Raw genomic sequence first — 26,000 nt, forward strand, 5'->3', positions numbered from 1 at the left:
GCGCTTGATAATGCGGTACTTCTGTCACTAATAACAGAAGGCGGCGAGTCAACACATGCAAACATGAGCACATGCTTAGACTCCGCCTACGCGATAAATTGAGCCAGTAAGAAGTCAGAGTTTGGCCTGCGTGTCCCGCCCACATTCATGACGCAGCTAGTGAAACATGGCAGATTCTACCGATGACAAGCAGAAAATATCAGCGGTTCTCGCTGACATTTTGAATGAGAAACAGAGCTCTGAACACTTGCAGGTGTTGGAGACGTTTACAAGTGCGTTGAAAGATGCAGAATACAGGTACTGTTTGATTCAATACTCTCTCTTGCTTTAGTATAAACGTGAAGACGTTAGCTCGGTAGCTAAGCTAAAGCTAGCTTGAAGTGTGTTCAGTTTAATGTGATGCCCGGAAAACATGTTTGGTTGTTTTTATTAATTTATGCCTTTCTCCTATTGATACACTGTTCGTAAATTGTTGGTTTGAGAGCAAGTTCAGCTGCTTCCCCACAGCATGAACGAAGTTTATTACAGTAAGCTTGACTGAAATATTACTGTCTCACGAGGCAACAGTGATAAAAAAAAAAAAATATGAAGGTTAATGAGTTGCCCCGTTGTTCTAGTAAACTGTAATTTTAGTACACGTAAACACAGAATTGCGTTTTATGCTTCTTCTCTAAACCGCAGTAATTTTCTACCATCTGAAATCTGTTAGAAGCTGCTGTGCTACTTTTCAAGGAGGAAACAGTTTGACATCAAAATGGACTGGAAGGTTGCCAACCAAGATAGAAACATTGAGCCTATTCTAAAATCACCACCTTCAGGGTCTTTTGAAACCTAAAGCAGTCTATCTTGACCAGTAAAAATCCATGTGAAGAGAGCTTTTTTCTTTGGACAAGAGAAATATTGAGCTGCTCTCTAAGTTAAATTGAGGATTTCAACACTAATTATGTCAACACCACTTCTAGTATTTAAGACGATTGAATGGGTTGTTTCACAAAGATGGTCATGGCATAGAAATATTTTCTATGAGGCTGCAAATAAAAGGATATCATTTTTGGTTTTGAAATCTCATCAAAAATTAATTAATTTTCTCTCAAACTCTCCTCTTCGCAGGGATGCCGTGGGGGAGGACGTTTTCTCTGATCTCCTCCAGGTCCTCACCAGGCTGTCTGAAGGCATGCAGAGTGCGAGCGAAAGCGGCGATGACGACGCGCGGCCCTCTGCCCTGCAGCTCCAGCTCGCAGCTGAGTGCTTCAGGTCCCAGAGGAACTCCTGTGTTCAAAGCCCACGCAACCAGAATCTCCTCAGGTGATTACGCCGAGAGTGCAGCGACAGGAAGATGAGAGCTTAAATGGAGCTGCCAATCCGCCTCTTCTTCCTGTTGCGTCTGATTAAAGCTGGTAAAATCCAGTCGCACAGTGAGACTCTAAAGTATTCAGACCCAATGAATCTCTTCACATTTTGTTCTGTAAACTGTAAACGTTGAGATTTTGAGAGTAAACTACAAAATCTTCCAAATCTAAAGCCAGTGAAAGTCTGAGACATTCTGATGAGGTGAGACTGCTGAATATGTGTTGGTGTTGCTATAGCAACATGCTTTCTACCACCTTTTGGAGGAAAACCAAAATCACACTTGTACTAAAACACAGTGAACTGTAAAGAGCAACACATGCCAAAAATCTAAAAGGAAGAAAGTCTTTTTCTATGGAAGATAAACATTTTTCTCAACTTTATTGTATAATTTGGAAGATAATGACGTGTAAAAGAAAGAAAGTCTTTTTCTATGGAAGATAAACATTTTTCTCAACTTTATTGTATAATTTGGAAGATAATGACGTGTAAAAGAAAGAAAGTCTTTTTCTATGGAAGATAAACATTTTTCTCAACTTTATTGTATAATTTGGAAGATAATGACGTGTAGAGCTGCTGGTTTAAATCCCCATAAGGCATTTTAATCCAGCAGGTGGGACAAAGTCAAAGCCAAAACATTCCAGATTCCACTAAACAAAGCTAGAAATTGCTTCACTTTATCATAATCCAAATGTTATCAGTGTATTAAATCAGTCATTATTCAAAATGTATTGGAATAAAAATAAATGGTGTCAAACTTTTGATTTAAGAAATGTGATTATTTAATCAGAGCCTTTAATCCTGATTATAGTTTTTAATCCCATCTCACCTCTAATCTGCTTGTCCAGCTCTCCCCTGTGTTTAACTCTCATTCACTCCGACCAGATTTACTATAGCTGCTAAACAAAAGCATTTCCACATCATAATGTATCCGTCACCGTGTTTCAGAATCTCAAATGGGATTTTTTTTTTTTGTAGCCTTCTTTCAAGAATGCCCTTGACTCTCTAATTATGTGCTACTTTGTGTTTCTCTGTTGTTTTTAAAATCCATTTAAACACGTTGGCGTTTGCGGTTGTTGCAAACAGAATGTGAAGAAGTTCATTGGTTGTGTTGAAGGTTCAAGTGTTGGCTGGTAAAACAATTTGGAATTCCAGTAAACTTAAATAATGCTGTTTTTGAGGTACTTTTATGAATACTTTGCACTTTTTATTCTCTAGGGAGCTTGGATTCATTGGTATATCCCTTAAACTCCTAAGTTTTCTTCAGACCCTAAATTTGGAGACCAAAGACGGCTTATATGAACGTAAGTCTGATGCAGTGTTTAAATTATGACAAAAAGGGGGGAAAAAAAGATGACTACTGCGACATCGATCTGTGTTTTATTTGTTTTTCTGTCTTCCCATCTAATCATCTACTCATTTGTCTCTGTCTGCGGCTCAGCTCTTCGCTGTGGGATCCAGTTTCTTGGAAACCTCGCTGTCGGAAACCAGATGAGCAAGGATGAAGTCTGGCAGCTCAGCTTCCCTGACGTCCTCCTGTGAGAACGGTTTTATTTTTATTCAAAGAGAATGGATGCCTTTTTACTGTTTTTTTTTAAATTATTATTATTTTTAGCTCTCATAGACCTTATGTAGTTTTGTTTAAACCAGATTTGTGTGTGAACAGGCAGCTGCTCTGTATTGACGATGAGAAGGTGGTGAACTACACCTCTATGGTTCTCCACACTTGTCTGGATGAGGCCAAAGTGGAGGATCTGTCAAAGCCGCAGAACATCAAGCTGGCTCTCAAAGTGATGGAGCTGTGCAGGACCCAGCCTGACCTGGACTGGACGTAAGCGTGGCTTCCAGACGTTTGAACTCATTATAATAACAAAATACTTAGAGAATGTTTGTTGAAGCTGCCAGAGCCTGAAACTACTGAGGAATTGCTGCGGGGTTTTCTTTTTTTGACAGTTTTATTTTTTTTTAATCGGATTCAGTTTGAATAATATTTACTAGAAATCAAAGGGAGTGGGCCCAGAAAAGATTCTCCATCAATCTTAAGACCACTGAAGTGTCAGAATAGCTGTGGTTATTCAGGTCTGGATTGATTTATTGGCTTAACAGAGAGAAAGCAACCATAAATCAAAAGTAGTTTTAATCCTCTGCCGTAAGAAACTGCAAACAATTATTTATTTAGTTATTATTATTTATTTATTGAGTTTGCTTAATGCCTGGCTTTAAGTCTAAATTTATGGTAAACCCTGGTAAAGATGTTGACTTGAAATCTGATGTTTTAGAGATTTCTCTTTTAGTTCACCATCCTCCTTTTCTTAATCTGATTACAAAATAAACACGGGTCTGTCTGTGAGACCTCCAGTTGTTTAACTAATGTTGTTAAAATGTTAGTTTTGGTAAGTACGTCTCCTGCCCACGTCCAGCTTCTTTTATGGAATGTTCTTTTGTCTTTCCGATTTCCAACAGTCTGCAAATGAAGTCTACTTTTTTCCTTTGCATAGTTGTAATGGAAGATATTTGTTCCTCAACACCTGCAATGTTGTAAACAAAAATCTCAAATGAAATAACAACTAATGTTCTATGAAGAAACACTCTTTTTTTTATGTTTTACTGAATGATCTTTAGAGTACATTTTTGCTTTTTCTTCAAATCCAGTGTCCTGATGGCAACTCAGCATTTTCTCAAATCTTCAGCTCTGGTGGAAAGCATGTACTCCGGGATGTCCCATCACGACAGGTACAGATCAAATTCCTGTCAAAATCTGACCTAAAATTGTACTAATTTGGATTCAAATGTTGGTAAATATTTAGCTTGTGTATGAAGAAGAATAGAGGGAAAATAAATGTGTTTTTTTTTTTTTTCAGAGTAACTCTCTTGGAGCTGCTGTTGGCCCAGTTAAGAGAAGAGGGTTCCGAGGGCTGTGGCGTTCCCCCCAGTGTGGCCCATTTCCTGGCCAGTTCCTTCCAGAAAGGTTGCGGGGCGGTTCTCACGCTCGCGACGGGTTCTGCTTCCAGCAACGAGGTCACAAATGCTGCAGCTTGCTAAATTCGTACCAAAACATTTCTACTTTTCTGAGACATTTTTTTTTCTTTCTTAAATCTGCTTGCTGTAATCCTGTGTAGGTCCTGCAGGAGGCGCTAACAGTGATAAGTCTGCTGGACGTTCTGTGTGAGATGACCTCAGATCACAAGCAGTTCATGTTCCTACAGGACCATCCCGATCTTCTAGAGACTACCGTTGGTAAATGAAAAAGCAGACAAGCTCCCTGACTGGGGGCCAGAGATCCTGATTCCCATCAGTTCCTCATCAGGACAGACACTTAAGATTCCTGCCAAAAAAAACCTCCTCGGTGTGGATAAGTAATGAAATCAGAGCACAAATACCCCCCCACGCCTCCCAAAAAATGTTTTGAGCAAACCACCTAATTTAGAGACGGGAGTGAAAGATTTACACAACTAAACTGTAGAAGTTTGTGCTTTCTCACTTTTTTCTTTCCTGTCTGTCCACCTTCTTCTTCTTCTTTCCCCGCCCCCCCCCCTATGCAGAGCTTCTGGAGCAAGTGCATGCTATCGGGAAGGCCAGTAGGAATATTTTCAGCGCCACTCAGAACTTCTCCACCTTTACCGGAGAGGAAGACCCGGCCTCGGATTCCCCGGTGGTCAGCTTCAAGGCCCACCTCATCAGGCTCATAGGAAACCTCTGCCACGGCAACGCCAGCAACCAGAACAAGGTCCGATCATGTGCTGAAACGATGAATCAGATTAATCGATTATTGACGTAATCATCAACTAATTTAGTAGTCGATTGATTGTTAGGAGTAGTATGCAGACTCCAAAAAAGGCCATGACTTAACAGTAATTAAGCCAAAACTGTGCAAAAGTGTATACAATTAACATAAAAAAACCTCTGTAAATATGTTCCTCCCAGAACTCTTAAAGTGGCATAGTTTTAGCTTCACCTGGTTCAAATTCTGTAAAAATTAAAATCTATTAAGCATCTTTTGCTATCTAATTATTAATTGGTTAATGCAAAAATTATTCAATTAATCTACAAATTATCACGTGTTCACTCAAGGAATGCTGTTATTGCATATTAGGCAATGAAATGCTTACTTTAAAAAAAAAGGAATTGAATTGTTTATTTCCATTTTTTACTGCGGTAAATGATGGAAATAAAAGGAAAAATCTGCACAAAGTACTAAATATTTTTTTATCCGATTAAACGATTACTTGTACAAAACGATTACTAAAATAATGCTTAGTTGCAGCCATTGTCTTATCTATATCACGCATAAAGCAATGGACGTATGGAGGTTCAGTTATGCCAAAAATCTGCCTTTAAAGTAGTCAAACATGCGGACTTGTCTCCCATAGGAATATATCAGATTTCTCCAGCATATCTGGACCAGCATGTCTGTAATTTGAGCCAGACACAGAAAAATGGATACAATGACAGTTTAGATCAATTCATGTGTTGGAATGGCTCAGTCAAAGCCCTCCTCTAAATCCAATGGAGAATCTGAAAAGTCATGTTTGAAGACAATCTCCAAACAATCTGACGGAACTTGAGGTATTTTGTAAATTTACATTTCTGAAATGTTATAAATGATATATCAACACTGACATCGATAGCAGTGGATTTGTTAACATATCAATTAGAGGTGAAGCAAAAAAAATTGCAGTTCCTAGTCCTGAGAATTTTGAATAAATTCAAAATGCTCAAAAATTGATTTTAGTTTGCTTAATTTTTCGTAAAGTTATATTTTGACTGCTACTTTGATATATATTTTTTTAATTTAAGGATAAGCCTTGCTAATACAGGAAATTTAAGTAACAGTATTTTACGCTCAAATCACTTTTTGTTTTTAAATATAAACTAATGCAACAAGTATGGAACCTTGTAGAACTATTTTAAATAAAACAGTCTAAAGAATCTTTAAAACATTTGAATAGTAAAATTGGTTTCTGAATCAATTTTTCAGAAACAATTTTTATATTTCTGAATCAAAAATTGTTTCTGAATCTGGCCCAGAAATAGGGATTGGATAAAATGGCTAGACACTGAAAGATTCACATCGCTAGTATTGGGCCGATAAATGAAACTGCGCCGATTATTAATAACCGATATTTCATTTTGCTTCTCGCCAGTTTTTTCCCTCCAAAGGTGTCGAAAAAGTAGAAAAAAATGATAGTTTTTTTTTGTTTTTAAATTGGTGATTGGATGTTGTTTTTGGTGACTTCTTATGTTTGTATTTTTATGATATATTGGCCCAAATGTTCTTATTTTTGCATTCTTAGTTTGGAAGTTTAATAAAGATCTGATACTAGTTGCTTTTTAAGATTTCAGATTGTGCCTCCTTTTTCCCCAAAATACTACCTTGAGATGGGGTTTCAGAAGAAATAGCTGGAAAATATGCCGATTTTCATGTCTACACTTTTCTCTTTTCTTAGGTTAAGTATGATTTTCTCTCCCCTTCCTTCCTCCTTTCTTTCTCCGTTTCAACTCGAAGCTACTCGTGGAGATCCTGTCTGCTTCCCGCCTGTGAACATCTCGCAGACGGCTAACGAAGCAGTCAGGGAAGAGTTGGCCTCTTCATACACCCAGTTGTACTTAATAGAAACAGATTTGTGGAATGCCTGTGGGATGACCACCCTCAGCTGGCCTCTCCGTAATATTTATGGATGCTGATCTGTGGTCCGTCAGTGGTCAGAAATCACCCCGTATCTGTTTTCACGAGGATTTCTTCCAGTAAACCAAATGTCATTCTGTTCACCTTTTGGCAGAGAGGGTAATTTAAGATGTGCATGCGAAGCTCTGAACGGCCCGTACCGGCCTGAGAGTCACGGGTCTGCTCGCTTGTTATTCATCCCTTTATGGGTTTGGACGTAATGTAAGCAGCTTTTGTTCTCAAAGTGGAAAGAAGCACAGACGTGAGCTTCCTCGATGCTCTAAATGACTATTCCATTTTCTGAAACTCGGCACTTGGTGCCGTTCTTCTGCTCCCTGCCAGTCTGTTTGGAGGAGAACCACAATGGCAACACATGGTCATTAAGCCAATAGGATCAGACAGCTGATGAAGAGCAGATCACCCAGTGTGGTGGTCGTAGACTAACACTGGTGCCTTTCCTCACATTTGAGGCTCTGCTACAGACAGCCCACCTTTTCTTTTGTTTGAGAATCATAAAATAAACTGGAATTTATAAACGAAAGATGATAAATGTTGGTGTTTTTTTTTTTAAAAAAAAAACCATGGATGTTTTATATGGTGAGTAAGTTTTGTTTGTTTATTTAGTTGCCAGTTTAAAAAAAAAATCTTTTTCGTCTTCTGTTTTTGGTCACAATGAAGAATGAATTTTCCATGTTTCCTGTGAAGTCTGGATTTTTACTACATTCACTTTTTTTATTATTATTGCTTTAAACATTTGCCAAAAATGGACAGGGAAGACGTATCAGATTCAAGTTGCATGCGCAACTTCTAAATATAGAAGATGAAAAGTAAGACATTGAGAGATGAAAATGGGTTTTTCAATCTGGATTTCAGCTTTTATGTCTTAGAAGCAGAAATATTACACTTTTTTTTCCCGTTGATTTAAGTAGCAAATGTTTCTGATGTAATTTGTTGAAATATTTGTGTCCTCAGGTAAGGGAACTGGATGGCATCCCGCTCATCTTGGACAACTGCAACATAGACAGCAACAACCCTTGTATCCTTTCAAAATGTGCATTCCATCGTGTTTCCTAAGTATTTTCTTTAATTATTCTGTGTGGAAAAGCATGCCACTCAGAATGAGAGACCACACTGTATTATACATAGAAAGATCTTGTTAAATTGTAAAAAAAAAAAAAGCAAAAAAAAAAAACATGTACAAAATGCATATAATGCTAGAAAACTTGCTAAGCCTGGTCATCCAGCGGCCCGGAATGTTTTTGAGTTAAAAAATGTTTAAAGTTGAAAGAAAATTTGAAAATATCACTTGATAATTATTTGTTATTGAAAGATTGGGAGATTTATACCTGAACACCAACTTATAAAGCCTTAAAAAATGGAAAACTTTTAAAGAGACTTAAAAAAATAAGCAATGCTTAGCCTGGTGGGGGCACAAGTAAAGCCTGGTGGCCCGTCAGGCTTAAAATATGTGGAAAGTCTTGCACAACATCATGGAGAACAAACCCACAGAAGATTAAATGTTGCAATCAACTGTCAATACATTTCAAATGATATACTTTCAAATAATGTCAGTTCGTCATTATTTCTGCTATAGAGGTTTTTAGATGTGGTCAGATGTTAAAGCCGCATTGATTAGTCTTTTTCTTTTATTTGGAAATAATTACACCTATCTCCCACTTTTGTTTTTGTTTTTATTAACTATGTACCATAGGGGAACAAGACATATAATTATCATGTGAATCTAATATAATACAATTTTTAAGACTTTCTTCCTACTGGACTACCACATAACATTAAGCTTCGGCCAGAATGTGGAGTTTTCTCCGGGATCCCATTAGTCATTACCTTCTGTAGGGCTTTTTTTATTATTATTGTTGTGGAAGCAATGCACATGGTGTCCTGCCAAAGCTCTAGGTCCAACCAAAACTGTAAACCACTGTACAGTAAACACAGCACCATGATTAGGCTTCTGGCACATACGGATTGGTAATTGTGGATAGGCTGGTTGCTGGGAGACCGAAGGAACATGTGAGGCTGCTGCTTGAATTCAAAACGTATTTTTCCATCGCAAATCTATAAAACGGAGTTGGAAAAGGAGAAAATGTGCTGGCATCTACAATTAGGCCCTAAATTTTTCATATCCCATGGCAGATTTGGATGTAATCTTTACATTTTAGCAACATGTTTCAGAAAAGCTGGTCAGTATTTTGACGAAGGCTTCGATGTAATGCCTAGAGAGATTCTTTTGTTGATTATTGAAAACGGTATTTTCCATACCATTCTTTTTTGAAATATGTGAAGTAAAATAATACTTAAAAAAAATAGATACTCCTTTTTATATTATTTTATTTTTATTTGAAGCTTTTCTGTAATTCCTTACTGTAAACAAATTTGAACGAAAGTAATTTAAACTCCACTGCGGTCTGCATAGTTTTACACATGATTATATCTACACATACCTTTGTGGCGGTTAAAGATAATTTCATACAGCTATGCTTCCCATGACTGTAGCATTATGATTGGATAGCTGTAAAAAAGGCGAATAGACTGAGATGAAATTTATTTCAACCTACGATGTTCAAACAACCACTGTGGTCTGAATCTGGAGGGAAGGAGATCTAATCATTTCTCCAGAAATTATCCTGAATTGACTTTTTTTTTTTATTGAAAAGTTCTTATGTATTCATCTGTTCTATGATCTTACAGAACCGTCTTATGCCCCTTTTATTGCATTCTCTGCACTGTTTGCATCAGGTCTCATAACTGTAAGCTTACACTGCGCTGGGCGTCGACCCAGCCACTATTGTTAGTTCACTAAAACGGATTTCTCTGCAATTCTGGCTTTTTACCAGGCCAACAGTCTGAGCCGAGGGGATCCTTTGTTCCCATGCAGCCCTCTTTACAGACTTGTTGTAAACTGTGCTAACTCTGTCTGCCTGTCTATGTTGTCAGCCCTTGTTTCTCTTCAAAAACAAAACGATTGGCAAAGGGGGGAGGAAAAAAAAAAACCCAACAAAAAAAAAATAATCTGGGAAACATAAGAGTGGGAAAACTGAGATCCCAAAACACGTCTGGAAAACTGGTTTGTTTGGGTTGGGATGCTTGTGTTCGCCACGACCCAAAACAAACACAGTGCGGACAGGAGTTTGACATCCCAAGCTGGAGAATTGGCGTTGGGGGGCGGGGGGAGTTTGCTCGAGTTCCTTGAATAATTGTTTCCCTCTGAGCTGTGAAACTGTTTTTGAATCCATCCTGCGTATTCCCTGCAGCTTATTAGAAAAAAAATCAAAAATCAAATAGAACAGGTGCTTGAAGGCGGTACCATGTTCAGGGTTGCCATAATTCTTCAAATCTGGAAAAAAAAATTGCGAGATATGAAGAATTCTAACTAAGAAATATCTGTTTGATTTTTTTGTTTTTATTTTTTATTTTTCAACTTTGTAAAGATTCTTGCATTTGAAGCCAACCGAGTAAACCCTTGAAATGAACAAAAAGGCGACTCAAAACTTTAGTTTGACAACAAAAAAAGCCCAAATTTGACGACGATTGGACAGAGATAATTTCTTCAATAACTGCACAGACCAGAAACATGTTGCACTTTGGTAAGTGAATACTTCACATTCTTTTGAATTTTTACTGCTTAAACGATCTGCAAAATGTTGCAGGTATTTGGATTTGGCTTCATTGAGTCAATACTTGGTAGGACCAGCTTTTGGTGAAATTACTGCAGCAAATCCTTCCGGGTACGTCTGAGTTTTGCAGATGGAAATTTTTTTTGCCCCTTCTATTTAGCAATAAGTTAAAACATATTAACAGTCTTGGATCGAAACTCTTATTGACCTTAAGCACATTAATCACAGGTCTTAAGTTTTGTGGTGGCAGGACTATTTTATCTCATATTGCAGGTTATTTTTCTTGTTTGACTTTTCTTTGAGTTGTACACAACCGCCTAGACTTCTGAGACTCTAGGTAGTTGAGGCTACTGCTAACTTGCTGCTAACTTTTTGTGTCTATCTTGGTTAAGTGTAAATTTCTCATCAATTTTCTGGACACCGTTCATCTTTGCGACTGCCTCACTTCTGTTGCCGAGTTGTACGATTCTACTTTCATTCTGTTCAAAAAAAGCTCGACACTACTACTAGTCTTAAAAAGTCTTAAATTTTAATTGGGGGAATCCTAAAAAAAACTCTGTACTTAAAATCCACCGACGTATTATTATTATTTTTTTTATAATGTGGCAAAATTCAGAAATATTCAAGGGATAGGGATACTCTTACAAGGCACTGTATATTAACAAACAAAATGACATGAGAAGAATCTTAGTTAAAGTTCGTCTTCTGTCTTCCCTTAACCGACTGCCTTAAGTTATCAGCCAGTGGGCTATCTTCGCCATCAGGAACCTTCTGGAAAACAACCAGCAGAACCAGGAGCAAGTGGCTGCTCTGGAGAGGCGCGGCCCGGTGGACTACTCAGCACTCAGGGAGCTGGGGTTCCTCGTTGAGGAGCGAGATGGAAGCTTGCTGCTCAAAACCGTGAGGAAAGATTCCTAAAGACGTCGGAAGATGAAGGTTCTCTCGACCCGTCAGCAGGTTTTAAAGCAGAGCAGCTAAAGAAATGTGCATTTACCCAGTAGAGATGCTTTTACTCGCAATACCTAAGTCAGAAAAGTCTGTACGATGAACTTTTCTACCTCTCCAAAGTTATTCCACATTGACTGAAACCCTACGAGGTCTGCATGCTATAGACACAGATGTCAGGAGCTCCAAGTCTGGGGAATGAGGAGTTGGTGAGTGGCAAACACACACTGGCACCTCTCGGAGACGCCGATGTTTTGTGGTTTAATCCAAAGACAAGAGCACTGCGGGGTCGAGGCTTTCTGGGTTTTCAAACACGGTTCGGGTTACCAGCAGGAGCTGGTGTTTAATCTCAGGCCCAAACGTGGCTTTTTGCCGTCACCATGAAAGAGAATGTCTGAAACGTGATGTAATCTACCCCCTCGCGGCCTCGCCTAATTAAAATATCATGGCCGCAGGATGAAGCTCTGCTTATTAAACCGCTTAAAATAACTGCGTGTCCGACTAGACCTATTATTAGGATTGTAGGGAGAAAACATCTAATCCACGAATAAAACTTGAAGCTGTGACTGTGAAGTGGAAAATGCATCATAATCGTAGACTTTTTTTCCCTCTCTTTTTTTCAGAAATCGACCAAAAAAAAAAAAAATTAACAAAAGCATAGCAACCTATAGATTCTTGGCACCCGTAGTAAAGACGTGTAAGAAGCTTAGAAATTCATCATTTACTGCAGCACCATATTCTCACTGAAAAAATTTAAGTAAAATCAAGCTGACAGAATATGCTACATGTAAGCAGAGTTTAAATGCTGTGTTAAAAGTCTACCAGATATTTCACCCAATTAGTCTTACACTGCAAAAACACCGAATCTTGTCAGGTATTTTTGGTTCAGTTTCTGGTACAAATAATATCTTGTTACTAGTTCTACTGGAAGATTTGTTTTACTTATGAGGAAAATGTTGTGTCTTTAAGTTAAATAATTTCAGTGGAACAATTTTTTCTTTCTACTCAAAACAAGCTCCTTTATCTCACTGGAAAGTTATGTGTAAGTTAGTTTTGTCTCATTTCAAGTATACTAAGGTATTGGCACTAGAAACTAGACCAAAAACACTTTGCAAGACTTTGTGCTTTGGTAGTGTATGCAATTGTGTTTCAGTATTTTGTCCAGATCCCAAAAAGACTGTGACAAAGAAGACTGGTAGATCTGTGAAGCTGTAGGCCTGTGATTTTTGTTTTTTTGTTTTAAATTTTCCTAGGAATCCTGTACTGGTTCCTAGTCTTTGGAACAGCAGGAGATTTTAAACAACAATCTGGTGGACTCTTAACTGCAAACTTAAAAAAATCAACCATTATTGGTTCATTTTGTAGAGTAGGAATCTAAATCATGCAGCCAAATCACCACAGAAATGATTGACCAGACAAAAATGTATCTTCTGCTACAACTATCTAACCTGAATTCAACAGAAAAGCTTTGGGGTGGACTGACAAGAAGAAATCTTAAAAGAGGACCCTGAAATCATGTGGTGTTTTCACACCTGATGGACCAGTAGCTTTAGTTCAACTGGAGACCAAAGTGTAACATTTGTTGCATTTTCAGCCGGTGCAGTTCGCTTTCACACTGCTCTGTGTCAAACTATCCAAACTAATTGAAAAACCTGTTTTACCGCTTTCCTTGTGGTGGCGCTGCAACAAGAATCACTGAAGGAAACGATACAGAAACCTCTGAACAATACGCAGCGTAACTTCCACTTGTAGGATTTCTCTTTTGTCTTTGGTAAACAACCAGGAGCCGTTTCTGTCGCTAGCGCTAGTCTCCCGCATTTGTTTTGATTGTATTATCCCTCCGATTTAATCCGCTTTGTTCTTAGGTGGACCAGAGTTCACCTTTTTGGTTTGGATCAGAGTTTCATTGCGCATTCACATCTCCCCAAATTAACCGAACCTTCTTACGCAAACGGACTAGAGTTTGATTAAGACGGAATTGGTGTGAACGCACTCTCAAACTTATCTCCAGTGATTATCCACAGAGATTCAATAAGTTATTGCCTTTCCCCCCCCTTTTTCAGTGTGAGCTTGTGCAACTGCAAGACAAGATGACAATTTTAGATTATTGTTCCAGTAATTGTCATTTTTCTAAACTGCTGTTGTCTTTTCTGAAACTTTTGTTTTGCGTTTAAGTATTCAAGATTTCTGTTTTGCACATCTGAAAAAACATCTGTCCATATGCATGCTTTTAAGATATATATACATAGATTGATAAAAACAAAATTTCCTAACATAAGTTTATAACTGCACTTCTACGTGCTTTGGCACTGAAGAGTTTATTCCTTGATAGTGGGGATTTCCACTACGTCCTCCATGTATAACAAGCTGATGGCATGCATCATAAATCATTAACCATCTCATTAAAATCAAATTCATACAGCACGTCTCTTGGCAGAGCAACTCATATTTGACTCTATCGTTATTTGATGGGCGGTCATTATATCCCGCTCTTTCTGTTTAATCACAGCATGCTTCGAAAATGTCCACAGAGTAAATCATACGAACGCGTGGAGACCGAGGGGAATCGGATGGGAAGTGTCAAGTTTGCAAAACGACACTCCTTCCTGTCCTCCTCGTGCCGCTCGATAAGCTGAGCCATTCTGACAACTCGACAATGCGGCGCTATTCGGGTCAGCCCGCGCCCTGCTCCACCCTGTTTGCTCTGCCTCCGATTTTTAATGACAAAATGGGCTGAAACAATCCGACGGACTATCCCCGCCGATCCGGCAGCACAGTAGAGGGAGCTTTACGGGGTTCCGGTCGTCAGGATTTCAGACGGCTAACATAACATAACAACATAACAGTTCACGCTTGACCGGCCGGCCGCAATGCTTTTCAGCCCCACAGGAAAGAGGGCTGTGTTGCAAGTCAGCTGGGCTGAAAGAGGTGGCAAGGCTGGGACCCGAGCGTTCATCTGCCAAGTCAGACAATGCAAGAATTTTACCGTTTCCAATGTCATCATTTTACATCGCAGACCTCTACTGCGCTGTTTTGAAGCCTACAGAGATCGTCTTGCATCATAACATCCAGATCATGTTTAAATTTGGGAGAAAAGGTCTAATAAAGTGTGTGTGAATTTAAAAAATTGCTTTTTTTGTCTTTAGTTGTCAAGCCTTATGAACCTTTAAAGTTTCCAAACTTTTCAACTACTGGTGCATCTCAATGAATTAGGATATCGTTGAAAAGCTTGTGTGCTTTGGTAAAACCCCAAATTCAGTTCTACAAGAAACAGGAATATGATAGAAAATCTGTTAATGTAGAAATGTTGTATTTTGATCTACACAGTCTTTAGGAAAGCCAGCGACTCCCTTCACAAGGAGGGTAAAAGGTCCATGCTAAAGAAGCCAATGCATCTAAGAATTCAAATGGAAAATTTTGTGGAAGAAATGGTGTGGCAGAAACAAAGTTCAACAAAACAAAAACCTCTGTAGCAAGAAAAGAACGGAGTTGCATGAATTACTGCATCAGTGCGGCGTGGCATGGAGGCGATCAGCTTCACTCTGCCAAGGTGTTAAGTTTTACCAGCAACAGCCTTGTCGTCTGCATTGTTGGCTGTAATGTCTCTTATCCTCCAGAGTTGCTCTGTAGGAAATTTGGACCACTGAGCAGTCCTTTTCTCCTTAGCACAGACAAAACTCCTCTTGACGCCCTTTCTGATTAGAAAGCAGCTGCATTCGATGCCTTGTAAGGCTTCCAATGCCTTGTAAGGCTGTTGTTATCCAACATATTGGAAGATATATATTGTTATCCTCCTTCCTCGTGTAGTTTACCTTCCACTCAACCTTCTATGAATATGCTTGGATTCAGCAATCACTTTAGCAGCTTACCCTTGTTGTGGAGGGTTTTAAAAATATGCTATCCGTCTTATAATTGTCTACGAAATTCAATTATGAAAATAATTATCCAAATTAACAGTGTCATACCTCATATCTATGCAATATGAGTTTCCATTTTCTGAATTAAATTACTGAAATAAGTCTAGTTTTCAATGGCATTTTTAATGACTGAGATGTCCCAGTAATGTTTCCGGAAACGTCTCTGGCATAACATCACGTAACTCAGCTTTTGTGGACGTCTTGAGAAGGTTAAACTCCCGTTTTAAGTGGACAAGTCCCTCCAAGTACAGTCGAGTATTTCCATTTCAGGAGCTTTATTCCAAAATAACATCAATTCCAAATAAGTTATAGCTTTCAAATATGAATAAAATGACATGAATAAGAAACACTCTTTCCAGCTAGAAATGACATAAAGTGCCACGTTCCTCATATAAAAATATATTCTTCCAATTGTTTTGAAACTCATACAAAGCCTAAAAACAACAACAACAGAAGTGTAAATACATTAAGGGTGCTGTCCAGAAATGGCAAGCCTTTGGCGTTCCCCCCCTCTCTCTCCATGTGGTTTCGGTCCGATGCCATCTGCCTGAGCAGGCCTAAACCACGCTGGAAGGCTTTGTGTAAGCAGAGGCCGCCGTGTGGGACTCTTCGTCTCGGCCTGCTCGCGGCTACGCTGGATGTTTCTGGACCCAATCGCTCCTCCGTGGATTTCCCAACGAGGCTTGCGTGGTTTTCTGCTAAGCTCCGGCTCGTCCAGCAGCCAGACAATGAGCGCAGTCAGGATGGAGGGCCGTTGAGACACACAGGTTGGATTCCTAAAGCAATGCATTTGTTGGCGGAACAAACCCATCTGGCCTTGGGATGGTGATTTATGTGTAAAATGTGCCAGTTCAACACCGGCCCTTAGTGTAAAACTTAAGGCAAAGTATAGCGCAACGTGACTGTCTGAATGTGCCAAAGAAGGTACAGTTCATTTTAAATAACAAATGAGGATCAATGTGAAGGAAATATGTTTGAGTGGTATGAGATGCCCAGCTACAAGATGTTCTACATAAATAATAGTTTTAATTTTTTCTCTCAGTGTTTAAACAGAATACAGTGTGAGAAGATGCTTGGCTGCCATTTCTTCGGGTCGCGTGTGGAGGCTTCTTCCAGGGCAGTCCAAAGTACATTTCTGAGTTATGTTCCCCTGAACATAAATGTTAAAAATAATAACCAACAGCCGTCACTCGATGCCAAAAATTTGTCTTCGTACTGCAACGTCTTCTAACACCAGTATGGAAGCAAAAATAATCGGCACAAACCTAAATATGTTTTAGAGTTTTCATGCGATAGACCAACATAAAGTAATGTGTTAATTGTGAAGTGGAAAGAAAATTGTATGCAGACTTTTCCATGTAAAAGTATATACAACCAGAACTACAGCAACTGTTAGTGGTCCGGTCAAAGTTCAGCTCTAAATCCAACAAAAAAATTTTTTTTCCAAGTTGTGAAAATTACTGTCCACACTCTATTCAATCTAACTTGTAGCTTTTTTGCAAAATAAAAAAAAAGAAATGTTTTCATGCTTGTGCAAAGCTGGTAGTCACCTAACTACTTATTGTTGGTCTATCACTGAAAATCCCTAAAAAATATGTTCATGTGAAAAAGTTGAAAACCTTTGCAAAGTTGTTTGTCTCTGTTGCTCCCAGTGACTTCCACCACTCAAATTCAGCTTGAGCTTCTGTTTCTTTAGAAATACAATGCCAAAATGTGCAAAATGTAATAAATATCTTAAGGCCCTTCCTTTTCCGAGTCCCCGTTTCTTTGCGCCTACTTGCAGGTAAAAACTTCCGACTTCTCTCTGCAGGTGTTGCACTTGACGAAGCAGCACCAGTGGAACTTGCAGTTGCACTGCCAGACCCGCGTGTAGTGGTGCGTGTCGTAGCCCCGGCCGCAGCACATCACGTTGCATCCGTCCGTGTGAGTGGAAGTGCCGTTGCACAGCCTGCCCCTCGTCCCCGTGCTTCCCGTGATCGTGTCCTCCTCGCAGTAGTTCGGCGAGCGCTCCAGGTACACCAGGTCCGTGTCCGTGGGCTTCTGGTAGCCTCGAGCCTGTTTCAGGCGCAGGAAGGAGGGCTGGCGGAGCCGCGAGGCCCGGACAGGCTCCACTTGCACCGCGTCGCCGTAGCGCTCCTTCAACAGGTAGCCGACCTCTCGGAACTTCGGCAGAGTGATCCAGCAGGTCTTGGTGGTGCAGGAGCCGGAGACGCCGTGACACTTGCACTCCAGCTTCGTTCTCTCCTCCAGGATCTGCTCACACAGAGAGTGAAGGCTCAGCATGTTTTGGAGAAAGAAAACTAACAGCAGGGCATCTGCGCGTCCTTAATGAGTCTTAAATTCATTAGTCTAAACTTTAAGGCTTGAGGTGTCTTAATTCGATTAAAGAAAATGTAAGATCACCTTAAATATGTTAATCACATGTCTTAAAGTTTGTTGTGACAAGACTATTTAATTTCACATTTTATGTAGATCCTTCTCATGTGATCTTTCTATTAGATAAAAGTTTGAGTCACGCACAAACATCTTCACTCATTATGTTCTGACTCGAGGTGGTAAAGGCTACTGGTAACAAGCTGCTAATGCCTGCTAGCTTGCTAGAGAGTTTTATGCCATGTGAGAAGCACAAAGCTGCTGCCAAGAGCCACAAAAAGGCCCAAGCAATTTCATAATTTTGGCCCCCTGTATTTCTTTTGTACATCACTGCTGTGATATGCATCTTAAATTGTACTGATAATGGTTTTAAAAAGTTTTACATTTGAATTCGAATGTAAAACTATAAACCCTGTGCAAGGTAAATGTAACGTCATTGTAAACAGTCAGGCCTGTCTCTTTTTGGGGAGCTGGGATTTCTGCGACCACTTTAATTTTCAGCACAGCAGCTGGCGGGCCAACTTTGTGTCAAAAAGTCCAGGGAAAAAGGCTCGTAGCTCCGAGCTGGAGTCTCTAATTAACATTACCTTTCTTCAAACCACAGAACGGAGTGACAGGAGTCGACTGACCAGAACTGTTGCGTAACTCTACATGTGTATACTCTTACATGGTGGTTTGAGTCAGATATACATTATAACGTCCTATAAATGCATTCACATGACAAAATAGACAGGTGATTGATTTCAATGTAAAGGGGGGGAGGAAAGCCTCCTTTGATCAAGATCCACACATGATATATTTTTTCTGTTATGTCACTGAAGCTCTTTTAACAGAGAGCTGCTTGTTCGTACACATCATTATTCAAATCAGAGGTGGGTTATCAAGGTTTTGGAAGCGGTTCTCGACTCCGGATGGATCAGCGCGCACACGTATGCAGGCATGCGGTCGCTGAGAAGGGAATAGAGGGAGGATTGCAAGAATATTCTTTGCTTTGACTTGAATGCTTTGTTCACGAGTGATGGATAAACCAAGCAGGAAAAGCAATGCTTCTTCCGTCTGTCGGTGAAGAAAAAGATGGGCCAAAATGCAAAGGCTCTACAGTTGGTCCATGTTCTACCCTTCACCTGTGGCTACGTGATACAAATCATGAGTGATACAAGCAACTGAAACAAGCTTCATTTGTAAGGATGGCTGGGATCAGATTTAGAGATAAAGTTAAAGTTCTTGTATCTGATCTGAATGCCTTCTATGTCGCTCCCTTTGGAGGTTTTACAGCCCTTTCTGATCCCTTAGGATTCCTCAGAATGAACTGAAGAGTGTTAATCTGGAACAGGATTTCTTGCTCTCCATCTTGAACATGATAAATCACAAACTAACTCAAATAAGCGGAAGACATGGGTGGATAGATGGATCAATGAGTATGGCATTATAGTTTGATGAATTCAGTTTCAAGTGATGGCTCTCCCTGTTAAACATTGAGTCTTATGATTCCAAATTGAAAAAATGGGAGTAACAAATGAAATGAGTATTTAATTTAAACCACTAGAAAAAGGCAGCCCATTAAACTTGACGCCAGACTGAATAATTCCTGAATAATTCAGGACATGTGACAAAATGGTAAATGATGTTGCTAAATAAAGATGCTTTCTTAGCTTTAGTTAACAATAGTTGACACTTTTCACAGATGATTGGACTGTTTAGGGAAAAAAACGTAATGTGACTGTCATTTCTCACTATTTTTTGGGAAAAAACTGACTTCACAGACATGCATTTGTTGTAAGTGGCGGTTCCTGAAAAAATGGAGCTTGGGTGAGCCACTCCTTTTGCTGATTCCAGTCCCTCTATAACAATGACAGAAACAGTCACAGTTTGTAGAAAACGCATTTCCTTCAAATTAAATATCAACGAACCGCTCCATTAGCTACTCCTTCCTCATATTTTATTTAACTTCCCTGTGGGATCAATAAAGTATTTTTCAACTTGAATTAAATTTTTGAGTACAGACTTATTGGAAAGTTTAAACTCTTGAGGCCATTTTTTTATTTGGTACACCTAGGTTGGTTCCTCTTATGCCAACAGAACTGCCCCAATTTGTTGTGGCATAGAATCAGCGAGATATTGGATACATTCATAGGATTTGGTCAGTAATGACATGATTGCATCATGTGCTATGTCACCCAGTTTAGAGGAACTAAAGAGAGCTCTCAGACAATCTAGCTAAAAGAAGCAAAGATTTCTCAGGATAACAGTCACCTCCAGAGATCATCTGGCAGATCACTGGGAGTCTGATCTCCCAATTCGTAGCAAATTGGCATATGTGGCAGTCAACTCCCCCAAGAAATGTATAACTTACTCAAAATAATTTTTCTATTTGGTGTAAGGTATTAAGTATTTTTGAAAGCTCAAGCACAAATAAAATCACAGGTCACTGATTTTTATTGTCCGAGTTGAGTCTGAAGTCAAGTGACTCAAGTCCACACCTCTCGTTAATAGCCTCTTTCTGCTTGATCAAATCGGACCTCAGTGTGTTACCTTTCGACCCGCCTCGTTGTTGTGGAGGTTCATCAGCCGGCGGGCGTTTTTCTTGATCTCCCTAGCGTCCACGAAGCGTCGCGAAAACTCCACGCCGTACTTGACATCTGCCGAGCAGCCTCCCCACTTCCAGCCCTCCTCCCGGTCGTGGTAGCCCTGCTTCTCGCGGTCACAGCCACACTGGCTTAGGTTGCCTTGGCTACAGGCCGCCGTCACCGCGTGGGCAACTCCAGCGGCTGTAATGGCATAGGTGAATGCTGCCTCCCTGCTGCCTGGAGAAAGGAGAACAGAACTGGAATACAAATCAATAATTAAAATACTTGAGAGTCTAGGCTAGAGTACTAATGTAGATATTTCTTTGACTTGGGTTACTGTTAGGGATTCTTGGTCTTGAACCAAGTAGTGATTCAGACAGTCACAGCAGTGTCCAGCATTTCCACATAACCCTAAAATGATATCCAGTACCTTAAAGCAGTCTGAACTTGGTCCTATGGTACAAAATTGCTTGAAACTTCAAATCTTTGCTCCAAGCAAAGACTTGAAGCAATGAAGCCACTTTTGTTAATGAGAATCATCATGAAGACACTGAACTTTAATATAACCTGCATGAGTGGACAGAGAATGCGGAATCAGTTCTTTTGCAATGAGCGTTTTCACATCTTGGAATTTTATCTTGATCTACTTTGCAGAATTGTTTTAACACGGCCACTTTTCTGGGTTTTTAGGCATGAGCGACCTCGTTAAAGTTTGGTTTTATAGCTGGACTATAACTAAGCCACTCCAAACCCTTCGCTGATGGCCAGGCATTCCCCCCCTTTGGATTTCCTCTGTCACAGTGTCTTTGGCAATGTGAGGCCTAAATGCGAGGCAAAATCACTCTCATTAAGGTAGACACAATATAACCTTTTTCTACGAAGTTATTACAATTTCTTAATGTCTCTAAAAAGCTTTAGTGCATTACAACTGCGCTTTTGAGAAGTTAAGGTGGACAGTGTTATTCTGATGGCTCACTTTGTCAGTATTTTTATTTTATTTTTTTTATTGGTAGTGTCTTGAGGAACTAAAACCAATGGTCGTATATTCCTAATAGGGGGAAAAATGACTGGCTCTTTAAACAGTGTGACTCACCAAATGTGGCACTGCGTATTATGAAAATCTCCACTTTGGCCTCATTGGTCTAAAGGAGACAGAAGTCTTGTGGTTTATTCAGATTCATTTTGTTCTGCTGTCCTGTTCTTGAGTCTGGTGAACCGTGCAAACAAGTTCTGGAGCCTAGGAAGTGTTATTTGGGGTTTGTTAGCAGTTTTTCTAAACGTTGCTTGGTCTCAGCTGTTGAGTTTGCGTAGATGTTAACAGCCACAAGCATTGGCAACTGTGCTGAATGTTTTCCACATATATTGGCTCTAAAATTATGACCACAGGCAGGTAGAAAAAGTTGGTTTTGGAGAACACTAGCGCTGCCTACAACACCACAGCAGTCCGCAATGCAAGTTGTTTTCTAAACGGCCTTCTAATCCTTCCACAGATTGATGAGCAGCAGCAGTTGCTTCTCTGAGATCATTGCTCAGAAGTATTTAACACAGGCAGCAGACTGTCTCTGCATGTCTTGCCTCAGATGGCTCTGTCTCAGGAGTTAGTACTTGGCTTGTTAAAGCAGACATCAGGACTCTGAAGGAAACAAAGTGACATCTGCTGGCTGACTTTCTGCACTGGGACTATGAGTTGCTGTGCTTTGTTGTGTCATACAGTGTTTTTCTTTTTCTGACTAAGGAAATTGCAGCAAATGATGGTGTGTAACAAAGCCAGATGATCTGTGGATGGCCTTAACCCATTTACAAACTTTTCTGTATGTACTGTTTGAACTTCATAACTAAGAGCCTCATGTTTATGGAGTCAAAGGGGGAAAATTAATTTATTGGTGCGAAAGTTGTTAATGGGATATGAGATATCCTCCCCCTTCGAGTGTTTACCCCAGGGTATTAATGCATGGTGTATCCTTTAGATGGCTCCCTTCCAACATAAAAAAAAAACTCCTTCGTTGAAACCGTCAAGTCTGCGGTTCCCCCACAAACGCTGAAGTCTTCCCTCATCAAGCTAAATCTGCGAGCGATTCAGATAAGTTGTTCGCTGCTGAGTATTTCTCAAGGTATCGGGCAAAAGCAGTGGCCAAACAGCCATCTCTTCCCGCTGTGATTTGTTTTGAAAGAATGCCGTTGCATTCAGGGTTCCATCATTGCCATCCGGCTTCTGGATCTGCCTTTAATTAGTGGTTTGTATGAATCTTTCTGGTCTAAGCTTAATGAATTCACAGGCCCTAAAGGTCGCCATCGTAAAATTGTGTAAGAATCACTTACAGGACGAGATTGTTGTGTAGTCTTGGTTTAGACAGCCAACCCCAATGTTCCAGCCCGTTTTGATAAAGACCTTATTTAATCGATCATGACATAAATTCTTTAATTGTTTTTCTTAACTGGACTTGACAAAAAAAAAGGCTCTCAAGTGTCTCTTTAAATTTGTTTACTCTGAGAAAACTGATCTTCAGACAGCAGAAAGTGATCGCTCCCAGAACTGCTAGATTAAACATGCATCCAAACCCACAGCAAAACCGCAACAAAACATTCTGGACCCGAAGCAATTTATGGATGAGGTTCACATTAGGAGCAAAGAGGCGCCTGTGAGGAGTCCAAATTTTAAAGAATGTCGAACTGAGTGAATTTTTAGTTGGTGTTAATGGACTACACAGGTATGAACTTAAGAAACCGTACCCTGATGAGCCTGACACAAAAATGTCTTCACTCACTTTGGTATATTGCTTCAGATGAAATGTTTGCTTGGGTGCTGAAATCTTTCAAAACTTTGCATTTGAGCTTGTTCCGTTGAATGTTGAAAGTATGTACGCCTGTGAGAAGAAACCCTTAAAGTTTCAACTCTGGAACGTTAATGTAATGTAATGTAAACCAGACAACCATAGAGTTACCAATAGGTTTAGGGTATGTATCATTTAGAAACTGAAATTTATGTACAATCTATTTTGTAAAGAGCTCAGGCTCCGTCAGACGGGATAAAAGCGTCCATTCTCGCAACAAGTTTCAAATTAGGTTTCGATTGGACTTTTCCAACATAGACTCCAACAGGTACAGTGTTAGTTTTCTGCCAGGAAGTCAAATTTTGGTCTTGTCAGATCAGCATTCTCCTTCCTCATGTTTTCTAAACTCAGGTGCTTAACTTTAAACCGGACCTCTCATACCTGGCAAGATTCTTCTTACCACCTTTTCATCACGACCACATTTACAGAGAGCACGACTAACAATTATTTGGTGGACAGATTTTCCCACCTGAGCCACGGATGTTTTCTTTACCGCTCTCCCACTGTTAAAATGTCACAAAGCAACCATAAAAATACCCTTCCCCCTCCCCAAAAAAAGGAGCCAAGTCCCAGACTAGACTGACCTACTCTCAGCTCTTGTCCAAAGACCGTCCTCTCCCCTAGGGCAGAGCAGTTCCAGCGGCCGTAGCGGAACTGGTACTGGCACTCGTTGATGCCCAACTGGGCGCCCTCGCCGATGATGATGATGGCATCCGGGCGACTCTGGCAGAGTGCCCTCTGACGGGGTGCCAGTCCTGGTATGTTGTTGCAGATGATGTTGGCGCCCAGGGCCACCACGGAGGACAACGCCCTGCAGGAATGAGGATTGTGAAAAGACTTTACCAGAACAGTCTTATAGAAAAATGTGGAGAACATTCTCTCTTAAAACAGAAAGGGGACCCAAATTTGATGGAGGGTTATAATTTTTATTAAGTCAGGCTAGTTGATATTGAGCTCATTTGATCGCCACCCCTGCAGAAAGCACTCTATAGTTTATGGTATAGATTTCATAGCAGAACCTGCCCTTGTTCTCAATGAGAGGCAAATATGGTGTAGCAATCACTCTCATTGAGGGGCCCTTAGGTCCCAAACGCTCCTTACAAAGGCCCCTCTTTCTATTAAAAAAGCATGAAGTAATCATTTTAATACAACTATTTTCCATATGGTGCTGTCCCACGTTATAGCCCGGTTCTGACGAGGTGCTTCCAAGACAGAGTGGTTCTGGTGCAATGTGTAAATCCACGAAGGCAGGTTATCTCATCAGCTGGTCAGCAGATTAAATGTTGGCTGCACTCGATCGAGTTTTCACTCAGCCGTTTTATGGCTCAATTTCTGAATGAAAATGCCAGCGTGTTGGAGGAGAAATCAGCAGCTCGTGTTCCACTGAGGAGGAAAATGACTAAACGAGAAAAAAAGAAGTCGCGCGTTTTTCCACCGGTTCTTTCCAAAGTATTCCCCAGGAAAATGACAGCAATAACAAATGACGTAAAAGTAAAAAAAATAAAAATAAAAAAAATATATAATGATCTAAAATAGATTTTTTTTTTAAAACAACGTGGTCGAAAATATGTTTTGGTTTCTCGTGTTGACGTTCCAATTTTGTGCGTGATTGGCTCACAATTTACGCACGTAACAGAGGCTGCAGGGAATAAAAAGCGCATCAAATTCAAAAGAAGCATGCGCATTCAGAATAACGTACAGGTAGCTACCGCTGGTGAGGATGAGGAAGATCTGCGGGTAGTAGACGGACAGCAGCGCACTGCGAGACGAGATGAGAAGCATGGCTGCGCATTGAACACAGCCTGCTTTGCCCTCTCTCTCTCTCTCTCTCTCTTTTTTTTTGGGGAAAAAAAAAGATTATGAAGAAATATGTCCTTATATATGGATTCAAAGAAGTGTTAGAAGCAGTCCGGAGGGAGCCGAGGCGCTCTGCGGCAGCTCCGAGCCCGCTGTCCGTGTGCGGCAGACCAGACGCTGCATCTCCCGGCCGATGCGCGCTCTTGACACCTGGCCTGAAAGAGGGCTTGGTAGGGTGATGGTCGGGGGAAGAAAAAGAGGAAACGGAGGGAGGGGAGGCGAAGGTGGGATTGGGGAGGAGGGGGGGGGACACGTGGCTCCGAGTACGGACGCGCTTTGGTCAGGTCTCCAAAAGTGGGAATGTTGTGGAGATGGAAGGGAGTGCACCAGCCCACTGGAATGAGCCTGCACACCCCCACATCCCCACCCATCAAACACACACCCCTGCCCTCCCTCCCTTCACATCTCGATTCAAGACATTGTGGTTTTCACGTTTCGTTTAGAATTATTCACACGAATAATCCTTAGGTTTTGACTAAATGTCTCTTAAACGTTAGCAGACTTAGTTTCAGCTCTGTTGCGAAAACTGCAACATGTCATTCAATGCACTAGTTATTTTTTATGTCAATGTTACAACATAAAAAATAATTAGTGCTGATGTTCTTTGTCATTGGCCATTTTTCCGCTGACTTCGTCCAGACTGCAGAAACAGTATGTAGTCAGCCTGATGTATAAACAAACCCTGCGACTATAAATGCACCAGTTGTCAGTTACAGCTGCATCTGAGTAAAGATTTGATTTTTTTGCTAGATTATTTAATCACAATAACTTGATTTTTTTTAAACTAATCATAAAGATTTATAATAGTATTTCAGTATTCAGATGATTATAGTTCAGAGGTAAAGAAAACCTCTAAACTATATTCA

The 26,000-nt window shown here is 40.2% G+C and overlaps 2 protein-coding genes across 3 annotated transcripts; one reads left to right on the forward strand and one right to left on the reverse strand.

Moving 5' to 3' along the window:
• Nucleotides 1-123: 123 nt before the first annotated feature.
• atxn10 (ataxin 10) lies at nucleotides 124-12,794 on the forward strand. The gene is made up of 11 exons (XM_007578181.2): nucleotides 124-297; nucleotides 1,111-1,305; nucleotides 2,566-2,651; nucleotides 2,789-2,885; nucleotides 3,014-3,178; nucleotides 4,000-4,080; nucleotides 4,209-4,365; nucleotides 4,467-4,584; nucleotides 4,890-5,074; nucleotides 7,985-8,048; nucleotides 11,378-12,794. Exons 1-11 carry the CDS (start codon nucleotides 167-169, stop codon nucleotides 11,560-11,562), a joined length of 1,464 nt encoding a protein of 487 aa, XP_007578243.1. The 5' UTR covers nucleotides 124-166; the 3' UTR covers nucleotides 11,563-12,794.
• wnt7ba (wingless-type MMTV integration site family, member 7Ba) lies at nucleotides 12,674-25,851 on the reverse strand. Of its 2 annotated transcripts, none has more exons than XM_016663879.1 (4): nucleotides 24,987-25,851; nucleotides 23,862-24,088; nucleotides 20,412-20,683; nucleotides 12,674-17,759 (listed from the first exon to the last, which is right to left on the reverse strand). In XM_016663879.1, exons 1-4 carry the CDS (start codon nucleotides 25,067-25,069, stop codon nucleotides 17,280-17,282), a joined length of 1,062 nt encoding a protein of 353 aa, XP_016519365.1. In that variant the 5' UTR covers nucleotides 25,070-25,851; the 3' UTR covers nucleotides 12,674-17,279. The 2 variants fall into 2 exon arrangements, with proteins under 2 accessions (XP_016519365.1, XP_007578251.1); XM_007578189.2 differs by having other exon boundaries at nucleotides 24,977-25,851.
• Between the last annotated feature and the right edge of the window lie 149 nt (nucleotides 25,852-26,000).

Source organism: Poecilia formosa, unplaced genomic scaffold, assembly GCF_000485575.1.
Source record: "Poecilia formosa unplaced genomic scaffold, Poecilia_formosa-5.1.2 Scaffold9, whole genome shotgun sequence".
In the NCBI taxonomy this organism is placed as follows: domain Eukaryota; kingdom Metazoa; phylum Chordata; class Actinopteri; order Cyprinodontiformes; family Poeciliidae; genus Poecilia; species Poecilia formosa.